Source organism: Notothenia coriiceps, unplaced genomic scaffold (genome assembly GCF_000735185.1).
Source record: "Notothenia coriiceps isolate Sejong01 unplaced genomic scaffold, NC01 NC01_scaffold00019291, whole genome shotgun sequence".
Taxonomy (NCBI): domain Eukaryota; kingdom Metazoa; phylum Chordata; class Actinopteri; order Perciformes; family Nototheniidae; genus Notothenia; species Notothenia coriiceps.
The window spans coordinates 1-17334 of record NW_011351992.1 but is presented as its reverse complement, the minus strand read 5'-3'; the positions used below and the strand labels follow the sequence as shown (position 1 = coordinate 17334).

General features: G+C 38.1%; 2 protein-coding genes across 2 annotated transcripts; one reads left to right on the top strand and one right to left on the bottom strand.

Moving 5' to 3' along the window:
- The first annotated feature begins 1966 nt into the window (after positions 1–1966).
- On the top strand, positions 1967–5093 carry LOC104951836 (interferon-induced protein with tetratricopeptide repeats 5-like). The gene is made up of 2 exons (XM_010778567.1): positions 1967–1975; positions 3535–5093. Exons 1-2 carry the CDS (start codon positions 1968–1970, stop codon positions 4841–4843), a joined length of 1317 nt encoding a protein of 438 aa, XP_010776869.1. The 5' UTR covers position 1967; the 3' UTR covers positions 4844–5093.
- Positions 5094–6115: 1022 nt separating this feature from the next.
- LOC104951837 (phospholipase A2 inhibitor and Ly6/PLAUR domain-containing protein-like) lies at positions 6116–9023 on the bottom strand. The gene is made up of 5 exons (XM_010778569.1): positions 8927–9023; positions 8410–8505; positions 8133–8279; positions 7895–8014; positions 6116–7311 (listed from the first exon to the last, which is right to left on the bottom strand). Exons 1-5 carry the CDS (start codon positions 8994–8996, stop codon positions 7100–7102), a joined length of 645 nt encoding a protein of 214 aa, XP_010776871.1. The 5' UTR covers positions 8997–9023; the 3' UTR covers positions 6116–7099.
- Positions 9024–17334: the final 8311 nt, after the last annotated feature.

Here is a 17334-nt window from a genome sequence, read left to right as displayed (position 1 = left end):
TTCCCCACTGAGTGTCGTCATTTTAAGTATTTTTCCCTGCTGTTGCTTGCTGGTTGCTTGTATCAAAACTCGTTTGTTGTTCATAAACTTGGCAAATTTGATTTTACCCATTTCTTTCTCAATTGATTTTGTCAGTTGAATCGGGTGGTAATGCCCACCATCCCGGTTGAATTCTATTATAACTTTCCACTCCTGCTCTAGTTCTGTATTCGAAATTGCTTGTTTTTCACTTTGACTGCCTTTTGGTTTTTTGTTTAAGCCTGCTCCACTCGACCAATCCGACCAACTTTGTGTTCTTGCTCTGCTAACTTTTTCCCTCAAAGCCCTTTTCTTCCTCACAGCTTTGGTTTCCTCCCATTCCATACCAGCTCTTTGGGTCCCATCTGAGCTGGTTGACATGATGATACAGTCAATGTACAGTTTATGCTAACCAGTCCAATGCTACCGTTTCTGTATGTTTCGATGATTTCCGACTCTCTCTGAACTTTCTGCAGCGTGTCTCCGACTTCACTTTCTTCTTCCGGCTTCCTCCGTCCGATTTCCCAAGATGGCGATCGAGCTCCCAGTGCCCAGGAATCTGCGAGGGGACTCTCAGCTCAAGACAAACCTGTTTGACTGATGCGTTTCTCCTAAGCTCCGCCCCCCGCCCTCTGCATTACTGCCCTCAGCAGGAAACCCTTGTTTTAACCTCAGTGACGATTCAGTTTATTTTTATATATCCATTTCGTGACTCTCATCATGTAATGTATTATCATTGTTGTTTTATATATCTTTATTGAACAATGACCATGCATAAAAATACATTCATCTCAAAAAGAGAAGAGTTGCTACATGCCAGATTGTAGCTCATTTCCATCTGCAGTCCCTGGGCAGGTACACATACTGTATACAATCAACAACATTAAAACATGTCCAAGTACCTATCACACTAACAATTAAAATAGATCAAAATACAGATATATAAAATATAAATACTAATACATGTGTCAATATAAATATAATTTTGCAATTCATGTAAATGAACATCTCAAATTAAAATAAAATTAATGTTGGCTAGGCTGGTTGCCCTATATCCATTTTCTTTTTGCATTATGGGAACAAATGTGAAAATCTGAGGTTTCAAGATCAGCTTGAATCATAATCCAATGTTTGATGGCCATAAATAAGAAAGTAGTGCAAATTGAGTTCATGATGTCAAAATCTTCTTTTTGAAAGGTACATCTAAGAACCATGCATGCCTACAAATAAAGAAAGTTAAACTTTAGTAACCTTATTGGTAAAGGTTAAAGACGAGTCTTTTAAAATGATATCTAAATATTACACTGTCTGCCAATCAATACATGCAGAAAAATATAATAATAAAAAAAGCCACCAACTTCCAACCAATGACTATTCACAAACCGTTATACACTTGTTTGGCATGTTTCTTGCAACAAAACGGTTAGCCTTTGAATATCTGTGATTGATCATATTTGCCAGAGTTTACATTGTACTGGGAAAATGTTGTGTTTGCCAGGAGCTTCAGGATCACATTTTTGCAGAATGAAACACACAGAATCACCTGGCTGCCTTCCATTTTTCTGTAAATGTCCCTCTGGATTAATTTGGAAAATGGTGTGGAATAACTGAAACTTGAAGTTGTTATATGAAGTTGAGGACGTGTGATGTGATCAAGGTGGATATGCAAGTGTGAAAAGATGTGTTTTGAGACGTGATTTAAAAAATCGATGTTGTTCTTGCCTTGAAAGCCAAAACTTGAATTTCAAGGAAAAATAGATCTGAGCTCCATACAAATCTGTTCAGTCATGAAAAGTGTGCCTGGAAAAAGTACGTCTTTTGCAACACTTGTGCATTAGGTTCACACATAAGTTGAACATTACTGATTTTATGGTGCCGCACCCAAAGCAGCAGTGTACAAAGTGTAAAGAGCAGAAATAGACTTCTAAGATTAAGCAGACTGCAGCTGGATGATGAGGTGAGCTTCTGACTTTGTATGTTATTTCTGAAGTCAGTCACAATTTGAATATGTATAACATTTTGGATCCATAGTCACTGATCTGATTTAGTCCTCCATTGTCTCTCGGCTTGAGATTTTAGATACCTGTCTATACAAAAACGTTGATTTATTCAGTTTTATAGTTTTACATATTTTTATTAGGTTATATAATATAATTAATTATAACACTGATACTGCCGTCTAATATATATGTATTTGATACTCTGTTGTATATCCTATACTATATTGCTGATTACTTGATATAATGCTGTATAATATTTCTACCTTTCACCATATACTATACCTTATCATATATTATACATTATATCATATGTTACAAATTGTTCAAATCTTATTCTGTGTTTAGTATTTGCTTGTTTAAAGTTTATTTTGTAATTTTCTTTATTTAGTTTTACACCTCTTATTATGTATTTCCCTACATCAATTTCTCTACTGTGCTGTCATTTCTTTTCCTTCTATAATGTCCTTCTTGGTTTTATCCATTCTTTGCTATTTATGGTTTCCTTCCGTTGTTAACTTGTCTTTCTTATTTATTTTTCCCTTTTTTGTTTGTCTATTTCTTTCCCTACTTTTCCTCTCTCCTTTTTACTTCCTCTCTACCATTGAAACTTGTCTTTTTTTAACTTTATTTCCATGTCAATCTTCTTATGTTCACAACTTTGCTTTCCTTCATCACTCTCCGCTCATTTCATTTATTATTTACTTTTCTGCTGTCTTTCGGTCCTTCTTTTCTGTTGTTTTCATTCAATCAATCAAACAAACAAAACAGCAGTGGTCGTTGAAGAAACACCGGGATCTGCACTCTACCGAGCACACTATTGGCGCGTTTCCACTGCAGCGCGGAGCTCGCTTTAAGCGTGCCAAGCCGTGCGGGGCCCGTTTTTGGTTGCGTTTCCAATTGGCCTAGTACCGGCTAGAGGGTCCTAATTCACAAGATGGTAGGCGAAAAACCTTTTAAAATGCGTGTTGTCTAAATGGAGATTGGCTAAGCTAACGTTGTAAATGCTCTGACCGTCCACACTCACAACAACGGCCTATACAGACATAAATAAACCAGCGACTGTATTCGCCATGACACAGACAGTCTGTGGTTTGTACTTGTTTAACTTTTGTCTAGTTACTGAACAGATATGAGGAGCTGTGAGCTCTGAGTGCTAACAGATAACGGCTGTGTTGTTTTTCTGGGGCTCTCATTGAAGATGACGTCACGGCTCCGCCTACACTGTGTTACTATAGATACTACCCCAGTTCCTAAACTGTAATGGAAATGCGCCATAAAGTGAGCCAGTCATAACGAGGCCTAGCCATACCGAGCGAGGCCATGTAGTGGAAATGCGCAATATTATTCCCTCGGACACTCCTTCCTTCCTGTTGATTAAATGTTTCATCTTCCTTCATTCTTTCAGATTATGATAATAACTGTGATCATGCTTACATTCCGAATGCAGATCGCAGAGCACTTTATATTACTGTACAGCACAAGAGCTCAGACACTTTTTATTTTGTATCTCTTCCAGTGCTGCTCAGAGTCAAACAGGACAGGAGGCCCAACTGGAGGCCCTGCAGTGCCACTTCACCTGGGATCTGGACCCGAGCAGTTCCAAGCTTTTCTGTCTCAGGGACAAGCTAGAGGACATCGGCACAGAGGAGGGATACAGCTGGCTGGGTCACATTTACAACCTGCAGGGGTTCATCCACTACCAGCTGGGCTTCAGCGATGACGCCTACCGTTTCTTCAGCAGGGCTGCAGAGGCCTTCCGTCAGATTAAAAACACTGTCTCAGATGAGGGTCCTTGGTTGGTGGTGAACCACGGGAACCTGGCTTGGCTGCACTACCATGAGGGAGAACAAGCAGAGAGTGAGGCTCACCTGTCTAAAGTGAAGTTCCTGATGAATGAATATCCATCTCCATCCCAGGAGGAGCTCCATCCAGAGATCTGTGCTGAAAAAGCCTGGACCCTGATGAAGTTCAGCGCAGACAAAATGCTGCTTGCTGCGGATAACTTCCAGAGAGCCATCAGGATGCAGCCAGACATGGTGGAGTGGCACACCAGCAACGTCATAGGGTTGGAGAATGCTCTTAGGCACAGAGAGAAAAACATGGGGGCTGATATCTTTGATAAATTGAATATCGCCAAGAAACATGATCCAGATAATTTGTACCTCACTGCGCTGTACTTTGAGGCATGTGCCAAGAGAGGGAAAAAAATGGAAACTGAAGCACGGGAGTTGGCTAGAAGAGTTTTAAGAAAGCCCATCAGCAGCTACAGTGGTTTAAAACCGTTACTAAGGCTGTACAGAATCTATGTATCCATGGATGAGGCCATTGACTTGGCAGAGGAGGTTCTGGAAAGACATCCACATGAGCGTTACCTCAAGAGATGTGCTGCAATCTGCTACAAGAAGAAGATCTTTCTGCACAGGGACAATCCCTTGGAGAACGGTATGATCGATCGAGCAATCAGTCTCCATAAAGAAGTGATTACTCTTTACCCTTTTTCTTCACTTACAAGGAAAATATCTCTTGCAAACATCTATGCCGAGTCCAATGACCAAGGAAAAGCTGATGAGATATACGAGGAACTGCTGGGAAGTGACTTGGATGCAGAAGGGGCACAGATGCTTTACAACAACTACGCACAATATGTACACCGCTTTCGAAAGGAGAGCTACAAGTCGATAGAATATCACATAAGGGCAGCAGCAATAACGCAACAATCTTGCTATCGTGAGAACAGCCTCAGAACTCTGGAGAAGATCAGAGTAAGGGGAAGAAACAGAATGTGCAGAGAAATAGATGAGTTTCTGAAAAACATACAAGACTGAGAGCTTCTAAGTTGGACTCCTATTCATGGTGGTAGCAGTAAATGCAAGATAACCCAGGCCTGGACAGGTCTTCCAGCTTCTCTTGGGATCCCCCCAACACTTTTCCACAACAGATAAGATATACAGGAGTTGAAGGAGAACCAAAAGGAGAGGTCATTGGTTCCATATTTGTCAGGTGGATATCGTAAATGGACCGTCCATCTTGCCCAAGACACCTAAACATGTCGAAAGCAAGGGCTGGGAAAAGGTGGACGTGAAAAGAGCCACCGTGAAATGAGCAACCGCACATTTTCTTAATCGTCTTTTTTTCCCCTGTTTTTGTGATTTTACATAAGAAGAGCTAGAATTGGAAGGTTTAAAAATGCCAATGTTTACGATGTGACATACTGCCTCATGTCTTTACAGCTATGCATGGTTTTCTAGATTAGTTTTCTACAACAACCTTGTTATTAGTCTACTTGTGGATTCTTGGACTGATACACTTTTCCACTGCTTTTGTTGGGTCAATGTATTTGAATTTGTTTTTGTAATGACTTTTTTGCTATCAAAGACCTTCGATTGTTTGAACATGTTGATTTCCATACCGCAGTCAAAATGAGCCGAAACCCATGGCTTCCTGGACTAAATTATAACATTATTCCTTCCTACAGCTGATTACAAATGTCCATCCTTCAGACTTTCTCCTAGCTGGAGCTGGGCCAAAATACTGTCGTTAACCCTGTTAACCATTTCAAAGCATTCTAACGTATTAATATTGGAAATGTCTGCAAGTTTTGGAGATATATTAAAGTTGATATGCACAGTAGCCCCTTACTTGAGCTTTAACATGAGTAACAAAATATCGCAAGGTGGTCTTTTTATTTATATTTTTATTTCTGAGATGGAAACACACCTTTGCTTGTCTGACTTTGCTTAGATAATCGAAAAATATTAGGCTTATACAGTTCTGGTATGTGTGCAATATCAAAGATCACAACATCAAAACAATTCTGTATCAGGAAATGTAAAAAAAGAATGTGATTAAAGTTTATAATATAAATATTTTATTTTATTCTTATCACATATAATATATACTAATCGAATGTAGCCGTATGGTTACATTGGTAGATCCGTATAGCTCAATGCTAAAGCCATAGAGCTCAGTGGGGAATTATGTGTGCTACTAGATGTGGTAGGACTACCTGATGTGATAACTTAAGAATATTTTACTTTTCCAGGGATCCCAAAACTACACCAATCAGTATTTCTTATTAACAGTTAATCAAATGATTATTTAGGATGTTAAAGGGATTGCTAGCAATAAACCAACAGAGTGTTATCACCAGCACAGCAGCTCAACAAAGCTTTAAAGTCATTGTTACCTTTTTCTAGCACAGTATGCGATTGTGGTCTGAGGATTTCTCTTAGCAACAAAGATAGAAGCTTGTAGTTGAAGCTTTATTATGGTGAGTACTTATTACAGTAGGTATTCATATATATGCCAGAGATAACTGCACACAAATAACAAGAAAGTTAAATCGATAATTTCTATATCTAAACAGCTGATTCATGGTGTGGATTTAACATGATTTTACACTTTTACACTTACACTTTATGGATATATACACATTCACATCCAGAAAGTGGAAACCAGCACAAAAAGAAGAGTACATTTTCAACTTACTCATCATGTAACACAAATGTGAATTTAAAAGAATGTTGATATGTCCAAAATACACATGTGATTATATCTGGTAAATAATGAAAGCTCCTATTAAATCATCGCTTATACATACATATTCTTTCTCCATCTCCCTAATTCATTTGCAAAAAAAGCAGAACAAGAAACATAGTTAAATATTAATTTGACATATCATTGGTTTGGTATCATTTGTTTTTCTAAATGTCTTTGGCTATTACAATAATACCCTTATGATGAATAATTGTGGCCACGATAGAAAGGAAATTGCTTACAAGTACAATACAAGAATTTGACTTTGTATATTTATTTGGATTTGTTTTTTGTAATCGGCAGGTTCTGTATTCATTTGAGTATTTCAATCAATAATCAGTAATTTTATCATTTCAATCTGTGTAAAAACTTTGGAAGTAGACATTATTGGTTAGAATGTGTATGACTGTACCATCACTGATCAAAAGGAGATATTATATTGACTAATATTATTAATTTTCTTTGATAAATAATAATAAACACATCACTAACAAATATCAATAATAATTGGTACGTTGTGATATTTTTATCAGCTGCTTTTTGCTCTAAAGGACAACAAACAGAAGGAGTCCGACCCAAAAGGGAACAACACTCAGTTTGACAGTCCAGGCTGAATTACAGAGCTTGGTGTCACAGCAGTGTGGTCCATTGTCGAATTTCAGAGCGCCAGTCAGGAAGCCCAGCTGAGAAGCAGCTCCACACGTGTTTTTAGAGGCACAGCCAGAGAATTTCTCAGAGTCCTTTCCATCAACATGAGCTGTGGATGACAGAATCACTGTTATAGTAGACCACAGTTTTTACAGATCTCTGAAACCACACACATGGTGGAATAGTTGAAGGCAGCAGTAACCAGTGGTGAAATGAAGCAAGGTACATTAACTAAAGTATTGTTCTTAAGTACTCTTTTAACATATTTGTACTTTTCTTTAGTGTTTCAATGTTATGCCACATTATATGTCTACTCCACTACATTTTGAAGGCAAACATTGTACATTTTACTCCACTACTTGGTTCACATGATTCGCTCATACTATATGATATGCTGTACTTTTAATCTACCCAGTATTTTTTTTTAAATAACTAGAATGTGCTCAACATTGATGGTGATATTACAGAATAACAATATAAAAAATGTTTATAAAAAAACTAGCAAATCGTCCATACTGAGTACTTTTACTTTTGATACTTGAAGTTATCTTTGCTGGTAATACTTCTGTACTTCTACTTAAGTCAAATGTTCAATTCAAGTGTTCTAAACCCATAGTATTTCTGAGTGTTTCTTCCACCACTGGTGTTACAAATGCTAAGGAATTTGCTGAATATGCAGAATGAGATCTCACCAGTCCCTTTAACGCAGCGGTCCTCGTTTCCCTTACACTGTACTGTTTTGTTACAGACAGTACTTTGATCACCATCACACATATAACACATCAGATTGTTTTCTGTCTTATTTATAGTGGCTGAAACAGAACAGGAGAGGAGACACGTCAAAAAAGGCCAAAACCAGTCATTTTTGTATGTATTCTGATATATAAATGGCACTTCCTTTCCTTAATTGTATTACTTCTTTTCACTTACCAGACACATTAACACTGTTGCAGTTATCTGTCTTGCAGCAGTGAACAAATGCAGTGAGTTGAGCTTGACCAGATTTGAATGAAAATGTCTGATTGTTGGGTTCGCAGACGGAGGATGACACACATGATTTTTTTCCTCCTGACAGGCCTGTTAAATATATTTGCAATTAGTAAATTGTAAAAAACAAATGTGAAAAGATCTTTATTATGAAATATTGTTTAAAAAAAACACTGACATGAGGAAACAACACATTTCTTTTAAATATTTGTACACTTACCTTGTATAGTAGCTCTAACCATAGCTGTTGCACACTGTTCATTGGATTTACAGGTCACACTGGTTGCAGTATCATTTTTACACATAAGAGCTCCAGCTGCACCAGAGAATATTCAGTCAAATGATGAAGGGAAGCTGAACAATAAACATATTTTACCATAAAATCACTGATTTACTATTTTAAATACCTGAACTTACTTACTGGTATTTAAAGGCAACTCGTTAATTTATATAGCTGCAGTTTTACTAAAGTCTATGGTGACTCCTGTACTGTCCTGTTCTCCATCAGCCTCACTAACAGTTCCATATTTAAATATTTACTTCTGACTTTACCTATAGGTCACTGACATGCTATCTGGATTAAAGGCATTTTTGTGACTGGTAAAGTTAGCCTCATGGTCATGTTTACGAAAAGTTATTTCCCTCAAATATTTTTTATTAAATTCAGAACTTCATTCCATATAGCGTTTTGTATCTTTAAAAAATACCTGAATAAACTCAGTTAAAGAGTGAGTTACCTGAGCTGGAGAGCATCCAGATGACAGTGAGGGACAGAATCAGCTTCATCGTGATGTGAAAATGTTGCATTGCTCTTTTGACAGTGGAATCACATCTTGTATACAAACCTGTGTTTAAAAAGAGGAGGATACTACACCTTGCACAAGAAGAAGGAACAGGAACTGTATGCATTACTTTGAATTTGAAAGTAGGGAAAAAACTTGTATATTTTTTTGAATAATTTGCATTGGTCAGTTTCCCCTTCTCTACTTCCTTTTTATGTGAGTCTGTTTGGGTAACGGTGAACTCCATACGTGCGTTTTACAATGTGTTAGGTCACAGAGAAAACCAAACACAACACGCTCTCACCGGGGCGTCTCTCACTGACAGTTATTTGTCTAATTATAGTCAACAGTTGAACATCTTGTATATTTGTCAAAAGGCATTCGAGCATCTTATTCTGAGTGACAAAAGAAAGCTGGAAAGACACAGTTGTCACTTAGTGGAGCTCAGCAATGGGACAGGTCTTAACTAAATACCATATCTACCTCAATATACCAATATCTATTTTCCCCTTTTAAAGGTAAGATTTTAAAAAGGGGGATAACTTCTCTATTTGACGAGCAGATTGAGCACTGAAAAAACGTTTTCCCAACAATATAATTTAATTTTAAAATAAAGAGAATCACACAAGCTCTTCTGCATTGTTTTGTTAAGGGTTTTTAGCCTAGGTGTCCTTTTGTGCTTTATTGGGTTGTGCTTGTTTTGAACTGTGTAATATGTTTTTATGTTTATGAGAAAAATAAACACCTTTTTGAAAATAAAAACATGTAAACATGTCAAAGTAGAGGCACAAAAAAAAAATGAAATGTGAACCTGAGAATTAGCACAATAGCGCCCCTTTAATGTTGCTGGCTAATGTCTATGGTGTCTCCGTTTGGATAATTTGACAAGCCATAGTGTCTTTACTTAGCTTTAGATTACTACTCTAAGTGAAATTACTGTGGCATTAATGTTAATCGAGGGCTGTATACTCCGTGGAAAGGTATCTTGGTTTAGTTTTTTTGACTAAATCCAAAGTCACAGAAACAAAACAAACTTTGTCACGGCCCCACGGCAGTCCCTTGCTAACGCGTCAAAGGGCCGCAACTAGTGATTAAACATGCTAATTTCAGTAGATATAACTACAACATAAAATATAAATATATTTGACCTAACAACAAACACTGATTCCTTTTCACATTCTGTTAATAATGTAAATTATTTTTGGGAATGTTTTTAACCTGAATCTAGCATGTCTTTCACAATGCACTTTTAACGTTGGTCTTTGACAGCAAAATCGTGTGCGAGTCCCTAACATCAACTGAGTTCCCAGGAGCATATTTGACTGTGTCTCATATGAAGTTCCTCATACTTTTGCATGAATTCAAAATAGTTTTGACATAATTGAGCCTGTGTGGACTGCAAAAACAAAGCAGTGCGTTTATAAAATAAAATGAATATACGTATTTCAGAAAGGAAATAAATATACAGTATCAGGGTCTACTTAAAAGAAAAAATTAAGTCAAAGATGAGTGTACAAGTTTTATGTGTATGTCTGAAACTTCAACCAATGCCATACACCACCATAGGCCACATATTGTATGTATAAGGTGCAAAAAATTCTACACAGCCAAAGTTTATTTAGGTTCTAAGTAAAAAGTGGCTCTATTCTTCAAGCAGTTTAATTGTAGCGACTGTCACCCCCAATTTAAAAGTCTAAAAAGAGGAACTCTCAGTCTTTCTTAAAGGAAGAACAGGTAGCAGATAAACCACATCCTAATTCTCAGTAAATATTTGCCACAGCTTTTACCACTTGATGACAACTCCTTTCCTGTGTTTACTAGTGAGTATACATTCAGTACTGTCTCTGGTATGGTGAGCGTCCGTGCCAGAACTGTATGTAGTACAGTGAGTATCCATGCGCTGCTCGAAGTATAACTGTATATCAGTGTGTAGTACAATAATTATTACTAAACCATCCTCTCCCCTTAGTCTATAATTTAACTCCTCACACTTTCTTCTGGTTGGCCAGTGCTTTGAGGAAACAGTAATACCTTTGGGATTTATAAATTAGGTTTAAAGTTCGAACAGAGGTGATGAGTTCATGCAGGCTGGGATATGTATGATTAAATCAAACGTGACGACTGGATCAAACTAAAAAGAGACTGAATGAATGACATGAAAAAATGCCAGTTTTGCATGGTTCATATAATAGGTTTAATAAAGTATTTGTATAAAACCTTCCTGCCTCAGACTCTGCATTTGGCTTCTTCTCTTCTTAAGAAAAGTGCCAAATATTTGTGTTCTGAACATTTCCGTTCAATAAAACAGTGACAATAGCAAGGTTTCACTCATCACAGTTTAAGTTTATTCAACAAATTAGAATGAATACAAAATCTAAAACATTATCAACATGTCTAACAGAAAGGATAGAAGTAATTTTGCTTAAGGCTGCAGCTTTAAATTATCATCCATCTGATATGAAATTTGACATTAAATATAAAAACATAGTGGTGTTTCAGCAGTGCCTTCAGAAGGCATGTAGAATTTGCTTTGGCCATGTTACTTGGATATAATTGAATATTCAAAGAAGGTCCAAATCTACCAGCGAAATATCTCTTTGGTTCATGTACCAACGCATGTAAATCTAACCCACACACTAAAGGGTCATGTGACAGATCATATCTAAAGCTCTTCCTTCTTCTTTAGGATTATCTGTCGCACCATTTCAGCTATTTTAGGTCGGATTTCTCGCACGGAAACTTTTGGTCCCCATGCATCCACCACTTTGCCGTCGACATCAATAAGATACTTCCAGAAATTCCAGTCAGGCTCCATTTCAGAAGACTCTGCAATGAATAAAAGCATTCACAATTTAAAACATTGTCTCTTTAATACATTGTCATTTCTTAGCCTCAGCCTAGAGACACTTCCTGCCCTTCTTCATAGTTTGTTTTCTATTCATTCCTTTTGTTTTAACAGATTTTTTTCTTGTCCTTTTTTACACATTTCAACGAAGCTTCTATAGGCAGATTTGACCACTTCCTTTTATTTTGATGTACTTATTTCTTCCTCCTCTTAATCTCCTCTAATTGTTTTACTTCCTGTTCCTTTTTCTGTCTGACATGTTTTGTTTGTCTTCTTTCCTCCCTGTTATTCTTTGCTTATATAGAGTGGTGCAGTGATGATGTATTTGTAATGATGACCCGAAAGTTAGCATAGCAAGGATAATAAGCTATGTAGCTAACACACGTTTATGATACATCACAAGTTTCGATCAGCAGTATAAGCTCCACGTTACGGTCACCTCCAACGCTAGATCAAGTTCTTTTTATACATCCATGTTTCGTCAGTTTATTTAGTGACTTGTAAGCAGTTATAGTTTTTTTGACACATATGTACATTCATGAGTGGGCTACAACTCCAGTACTTTATGTTGTTTAACTTGTGTTAACCACAGAACTTATTTCAGGCCTCTAAGCCATGAACACATTCAGAAAGACGTTCACTTCGAGAAGAGGGACCGGAAGTTATAAAATGCTAAATCATTTCTGGGTTTTTGGACTCATTCCTGCACCTGTCTATATTTCTTAGCTCTCTGTATCTTAGTACTTTTAATGCTGTGTCATACACACTGTAAAAAATGGCTGTAGATTTTACGGTGTAAAACTGTCAAACCACGACAGTAAAAGACCGTAAACTCGTACTCGTATTTTCGTATGATTATTTCGATTATGAATGAGTTTGCGCAGCTTTGGTCGCACACCAAAGTATAGTTAATGTTTAGCTAGGCTAATACTGTTCAGACGTCTTTGGGAGAAGGGGTAAATTGATTGATGAATTGAATTTTTTTCTTTGTAACAAGATTGTCCGAGTGTAGTGACTCTTGCAAAAGTGCTTTGAAAAAAGTGTTGCCCGTTCCCAGGCATGCCTGGACACATTTCAGGCTAAAATGCCATTGCCCGTCAAATTTGAGCGGAGGTTGTGGACAGACTGGGCGCTTGAATTCAAACATTAATGGTTGCCTCTCTGATGTGTCGCTCCTGTGTCGCAGTGATTTGAACTACTCTCCAGCAGGTACTTCGTCTGATTATTCTGGACTTGTCTGAACGTTGCAGCTTGTCTTCAGTTAACACGGTAAGGTGAAGTCAATTTTTGCCCGTCAAATTTGAGTGGAGGTTGTGGACAGAAAGGGCGCTTGAATTGAAACATTAACGGTTGCCTATTTGATGTGCCGCTCCCGTGTCGTGCTAAGTGCAGTGCTAGGCTAATAATGTTCAGACCTCTTTCTGAGACATGGTAAAATAGAATGTGGTAACGAGATTTTCTGTGTTTTGTGGCTCTTGCAAACAAAAACGTGGTGCCCGATCCGAGGCATGCCTGGACATATTTCTACTTGTTAGTTTTATGGTGGATATATGCCTGTTTGACCATTCCTGTTGCATTTGTGGAGAATCTGTTCAGTCTCTTAAGGGGTATGTTGTACATTGCAAACTCCACCGCAATGAACCTCGTTGTATTTTCAAGTGTGTTGGAATTGATTGTAAGCAGGTGTTTTCTGGATATGCATCATTAAAGTCTCACTTCTATCGCCACCATAATGGCACATCGTCGGTTGCTCAGGATATGGCTTTGGCAACGTTAAAATGTGCACTTTCACTTTGTGAACGCCAGTGTGACGGAGTCAAAGAGCTGGTTGCACACCTGAAGGAGCACATAGCAGAGGGGCGTCTTGTGAAGTGTCCTGTGAGAGGATGCAAAAGTGTGTTTACTGTAAAATCTTTGTTTACTTCCCATTTGTCCAGAAAACACAGACATTGTTCTGTAAATATGATTTGCGGCTCATTCGAAAATGCATGTCCTTCTACAAGTGAGCAGAGTGCCACTACCATACAGGAAACTGCCAGTATGTCAGATGATGAAGACACTGTTGGGGACATGTGTAATTTCAGTGACTTGTACCACAGAAATGTGTGTATGTTTTACATAAAATTGCAGGGACAACATCTTATTCCAGCATCTACTATTCAGAACATTGTTGAAGAGATTCAGAATATACATGAGTTGGGACAGACATATACTCTGAATAGATTAAACTTGCTTCTGAAAGATTTGCCAGTATCGGATGAGGACATTGTAAAAATCTGTGATACAGTGAAGGAATCTGAATTGTTCTCAGCTTGCCACACAGGGCCTATGAGAACATCCTACTCTAGAGCCAAGTGCTTTAGAGAAGTGTTTAAATATGTTGAGCCCAAAAGGGTGTTTTTAGGCAGAGATGAGAACAGAATAGAAAGATGTGCATATTATGTTCCTGTGTTAAACACTTTGAAGAATATGCTAGGGTCAGTATTTTTGGCAGGGACTCATGTCGGGAGTATTCTAATGATGTCTCCATACCAGATNAAAACAGCTGTGATCATTACTGCCCTCTTCTTCTTCTTCTTCTCTTTTTTTGTACAGTAGGTGGCGGTATGCAACCAAAAGCTGTTTGCGACCCGCCATTAAAAAAGAGAAGAAGAAGAAGAAGAGGGCAGTAATGATCACAGCTGTTTTTAAAGGCGAAGAAGAAGAAGAAGCGCGGTGACGTAGGTGCTCTGCGACACAAACACCGTTATTTTTAATACATCCCTGTTAGCATGTAGCAGCTGTACAAGCGACTTTTCTGAATTGTTTTACTGTCTACGATATTTAAACGATAATGAGAGATTTACCGACGACCCAGTGAGTGGTACCTATTTTATTTCTGCAGAGGGCAGACGTTTAGAGAGTCTCATACTTAGCTAATATACTAAAAGTGCCTAGTTACTCTACTTGTGTAGAAATATTCAGCTATAGCTACCGTTAGCTATACTTGGTGATGAGCTAACTTAACTTCTGACCCCTGGGGTGCTTTACTCGTGTGTTTCAGATGATGATGTGACACCCAGCCTCGTCTCAGTCGGTGGTGTTGTGGAGCAGTGCATGCCCCGGCCGCAGGAGGTGGAGCAGGGCAGGTGGAGGGTCTGAGCTCTGTTGTCCGGGATGGACGCCTGGACCCCCAATCCCCGAGCCAAGCCTTTCATCCCACGCCAGCAAAGAAGCTTGTACCTGACCTGGAAATACAAGCTGACCAACAAGAGGGCGGTTCGTCGCTTCTGTCAGGTAAGTTAGAAACAACTGTCTGTCCACATGGAGGTGTGTCAAAGATGGTCTTGGTTTGTGTTGCAGGCAGCCTTGAACAAAATGTACACTCTTTGATGCAAACAAATTAAATACCTAAATACTGGTGTTAGGTTTACAAAAAACAGAGGTGGGAGAAGTACTCCTTTCGTGTACTTAAGTAAAAGTAGAAATACCAAAGTGTAGGGAAGGGATACTCTGTTACAAGTAAAAGTCCTGCATGGCAAATGCAAAAGTAAAGGTAGAAAAGTATGAGCAACAAAACATACTTTAAGTACCAAAAGTAAAAGTACTCATTATGCAGATTGGCACATTCCAAAATAATATTTGTTATATGTTTTGATTATAATTATTGATGAATTAATAGGTTTATTAAAGCTGGGATAGGTGGAGCTACTTTGAATTAATTTGCATACTGCAGGGAAGCTTGTAGATTTTACTCCTGGTGTAACTCAAGTCTTAAAATTGTACTTGATTACAGTAATTGAGTACATTTACTTAGTTGCTTTACAAGGATGAAAACAACTCAAATAGGGTAGTTATGCTTCTTCACCAAAATGCACTTGCTTACTCTTTTAATGGCTCAACTGTGTCTATAATGTTTGAATTTCCAAGTTCCTTTTGTTATTTATTCAGCTGGCAATGACAGTCTAACATGTCATGCTCTCACAACAATGCACCCCTTACATTTGCATGATTATATACAAATATATCATGAAAGTTACAAATCAGAATCAGATACATAGGATAGTGAGGTAGTTATAATTCAGAGATGGAGTACTCGAGTCCTGGACTCGGACTCGAGTGCCGATTTTCGGGACTCGTGACTCGACTCGGACTCGGACTCGCGCACTGATTGACGCGACTCGGACTCGTGAATTCTCGCGTACACTGACTTGGACTCGGACTCGTGAATTCCCCCCCCCACGATGACTCGGACTCGACTTGTACATTGACGCTCTGACTTGGACTTGGACTCGGACTCGGGCTCGAGCAAGTTTTCTCTGGAGTCTGATGTCCTCTATCCTGGCATGTGCACCTGTGAGGCGAGTTCGCGGACTGGGCTCCGCTATTCCAGTCTAGAGACACACCCCGCATCGTACTGTATGCTTTCACACATTCTGCTTCCACATTGGAGGCTCCGTAACACATTACTCTAAGAATCGAGTTCAGACATGCTGTCTTGCACACTATCATCAGAGTAACGTGATCTAATCAATAAATAAAGATTCAGCCATAACACAAAAGCACATGGCTACTTAACATGCAGAATGACGTCATTTTGCATGCTAAGTAGCCATGTGCTTTCTGGGGCTAAATCTTTATCAGTAAACCGATTTAACCGGTAAAAGTTCCTTCAAAATAAGATTCCCGATCTTATTACTATCAAAATAAAAGTGCAAAACGAAAACTTTAACATAGGAAAATATTGGCATACAAATATAATCACTTCTCTAAAAGGTAACTCATTTTAAATAAAGTTAGACATATTAAAGGTCATTTACAATAATAACAAATATATTAATAATAATGCTGTCAAAATTATCGCGTTAACGGCGGTAATTCATTTTTTGAATTAATTGGGTTAAAATATTTAACGCATGCGCAGAATGGCCCGCCCCATACATCCCACCAGTGGCAGCGCCAGGGTATGGCTGGGGTAGGCTACAGCCATACCAAGAAAATGATGTTAAAGTAAGCAAAATAAAGTCCGCCAACTCGCGCGGAGTAAATTGCACAGACAGCAGTTAGTAGGATTGATTTCAGTAGCCACTTGTCTGGAAATACCGAAGACTAGAAACGGTTTTGAAAACTTTTGTCACGTAGTGATCGTCTTCTCAATAGAACATCTTTGATAATGTCTTCTGGCCAATCAGAATCAAGATAACAGCGTGGTGTTGTTGCAAGAAGTCCCGACGGAGAATACTTTTGCTGTAGTACATCTCTATACAGTATACATCGATACAACATTACGTGTTGATATAAATCAACACGTAATGAAATAAGACCCCACGGTTTGATGATTGATAAGTGTGTGGGCTGTTTTTCATTTTGACACACAGAACAATGTTATAATAAACATACATACTAGGGATGGGAACGATTAATCGAATATTCGAAATGATTCATGTATTCCAATATGAGTTATGAATATTTTTATTAACTTTTTTTTTTTTTTTTGGGAGTGATGCCTAAGTTGATTACATGTTATCAAATTTAATAA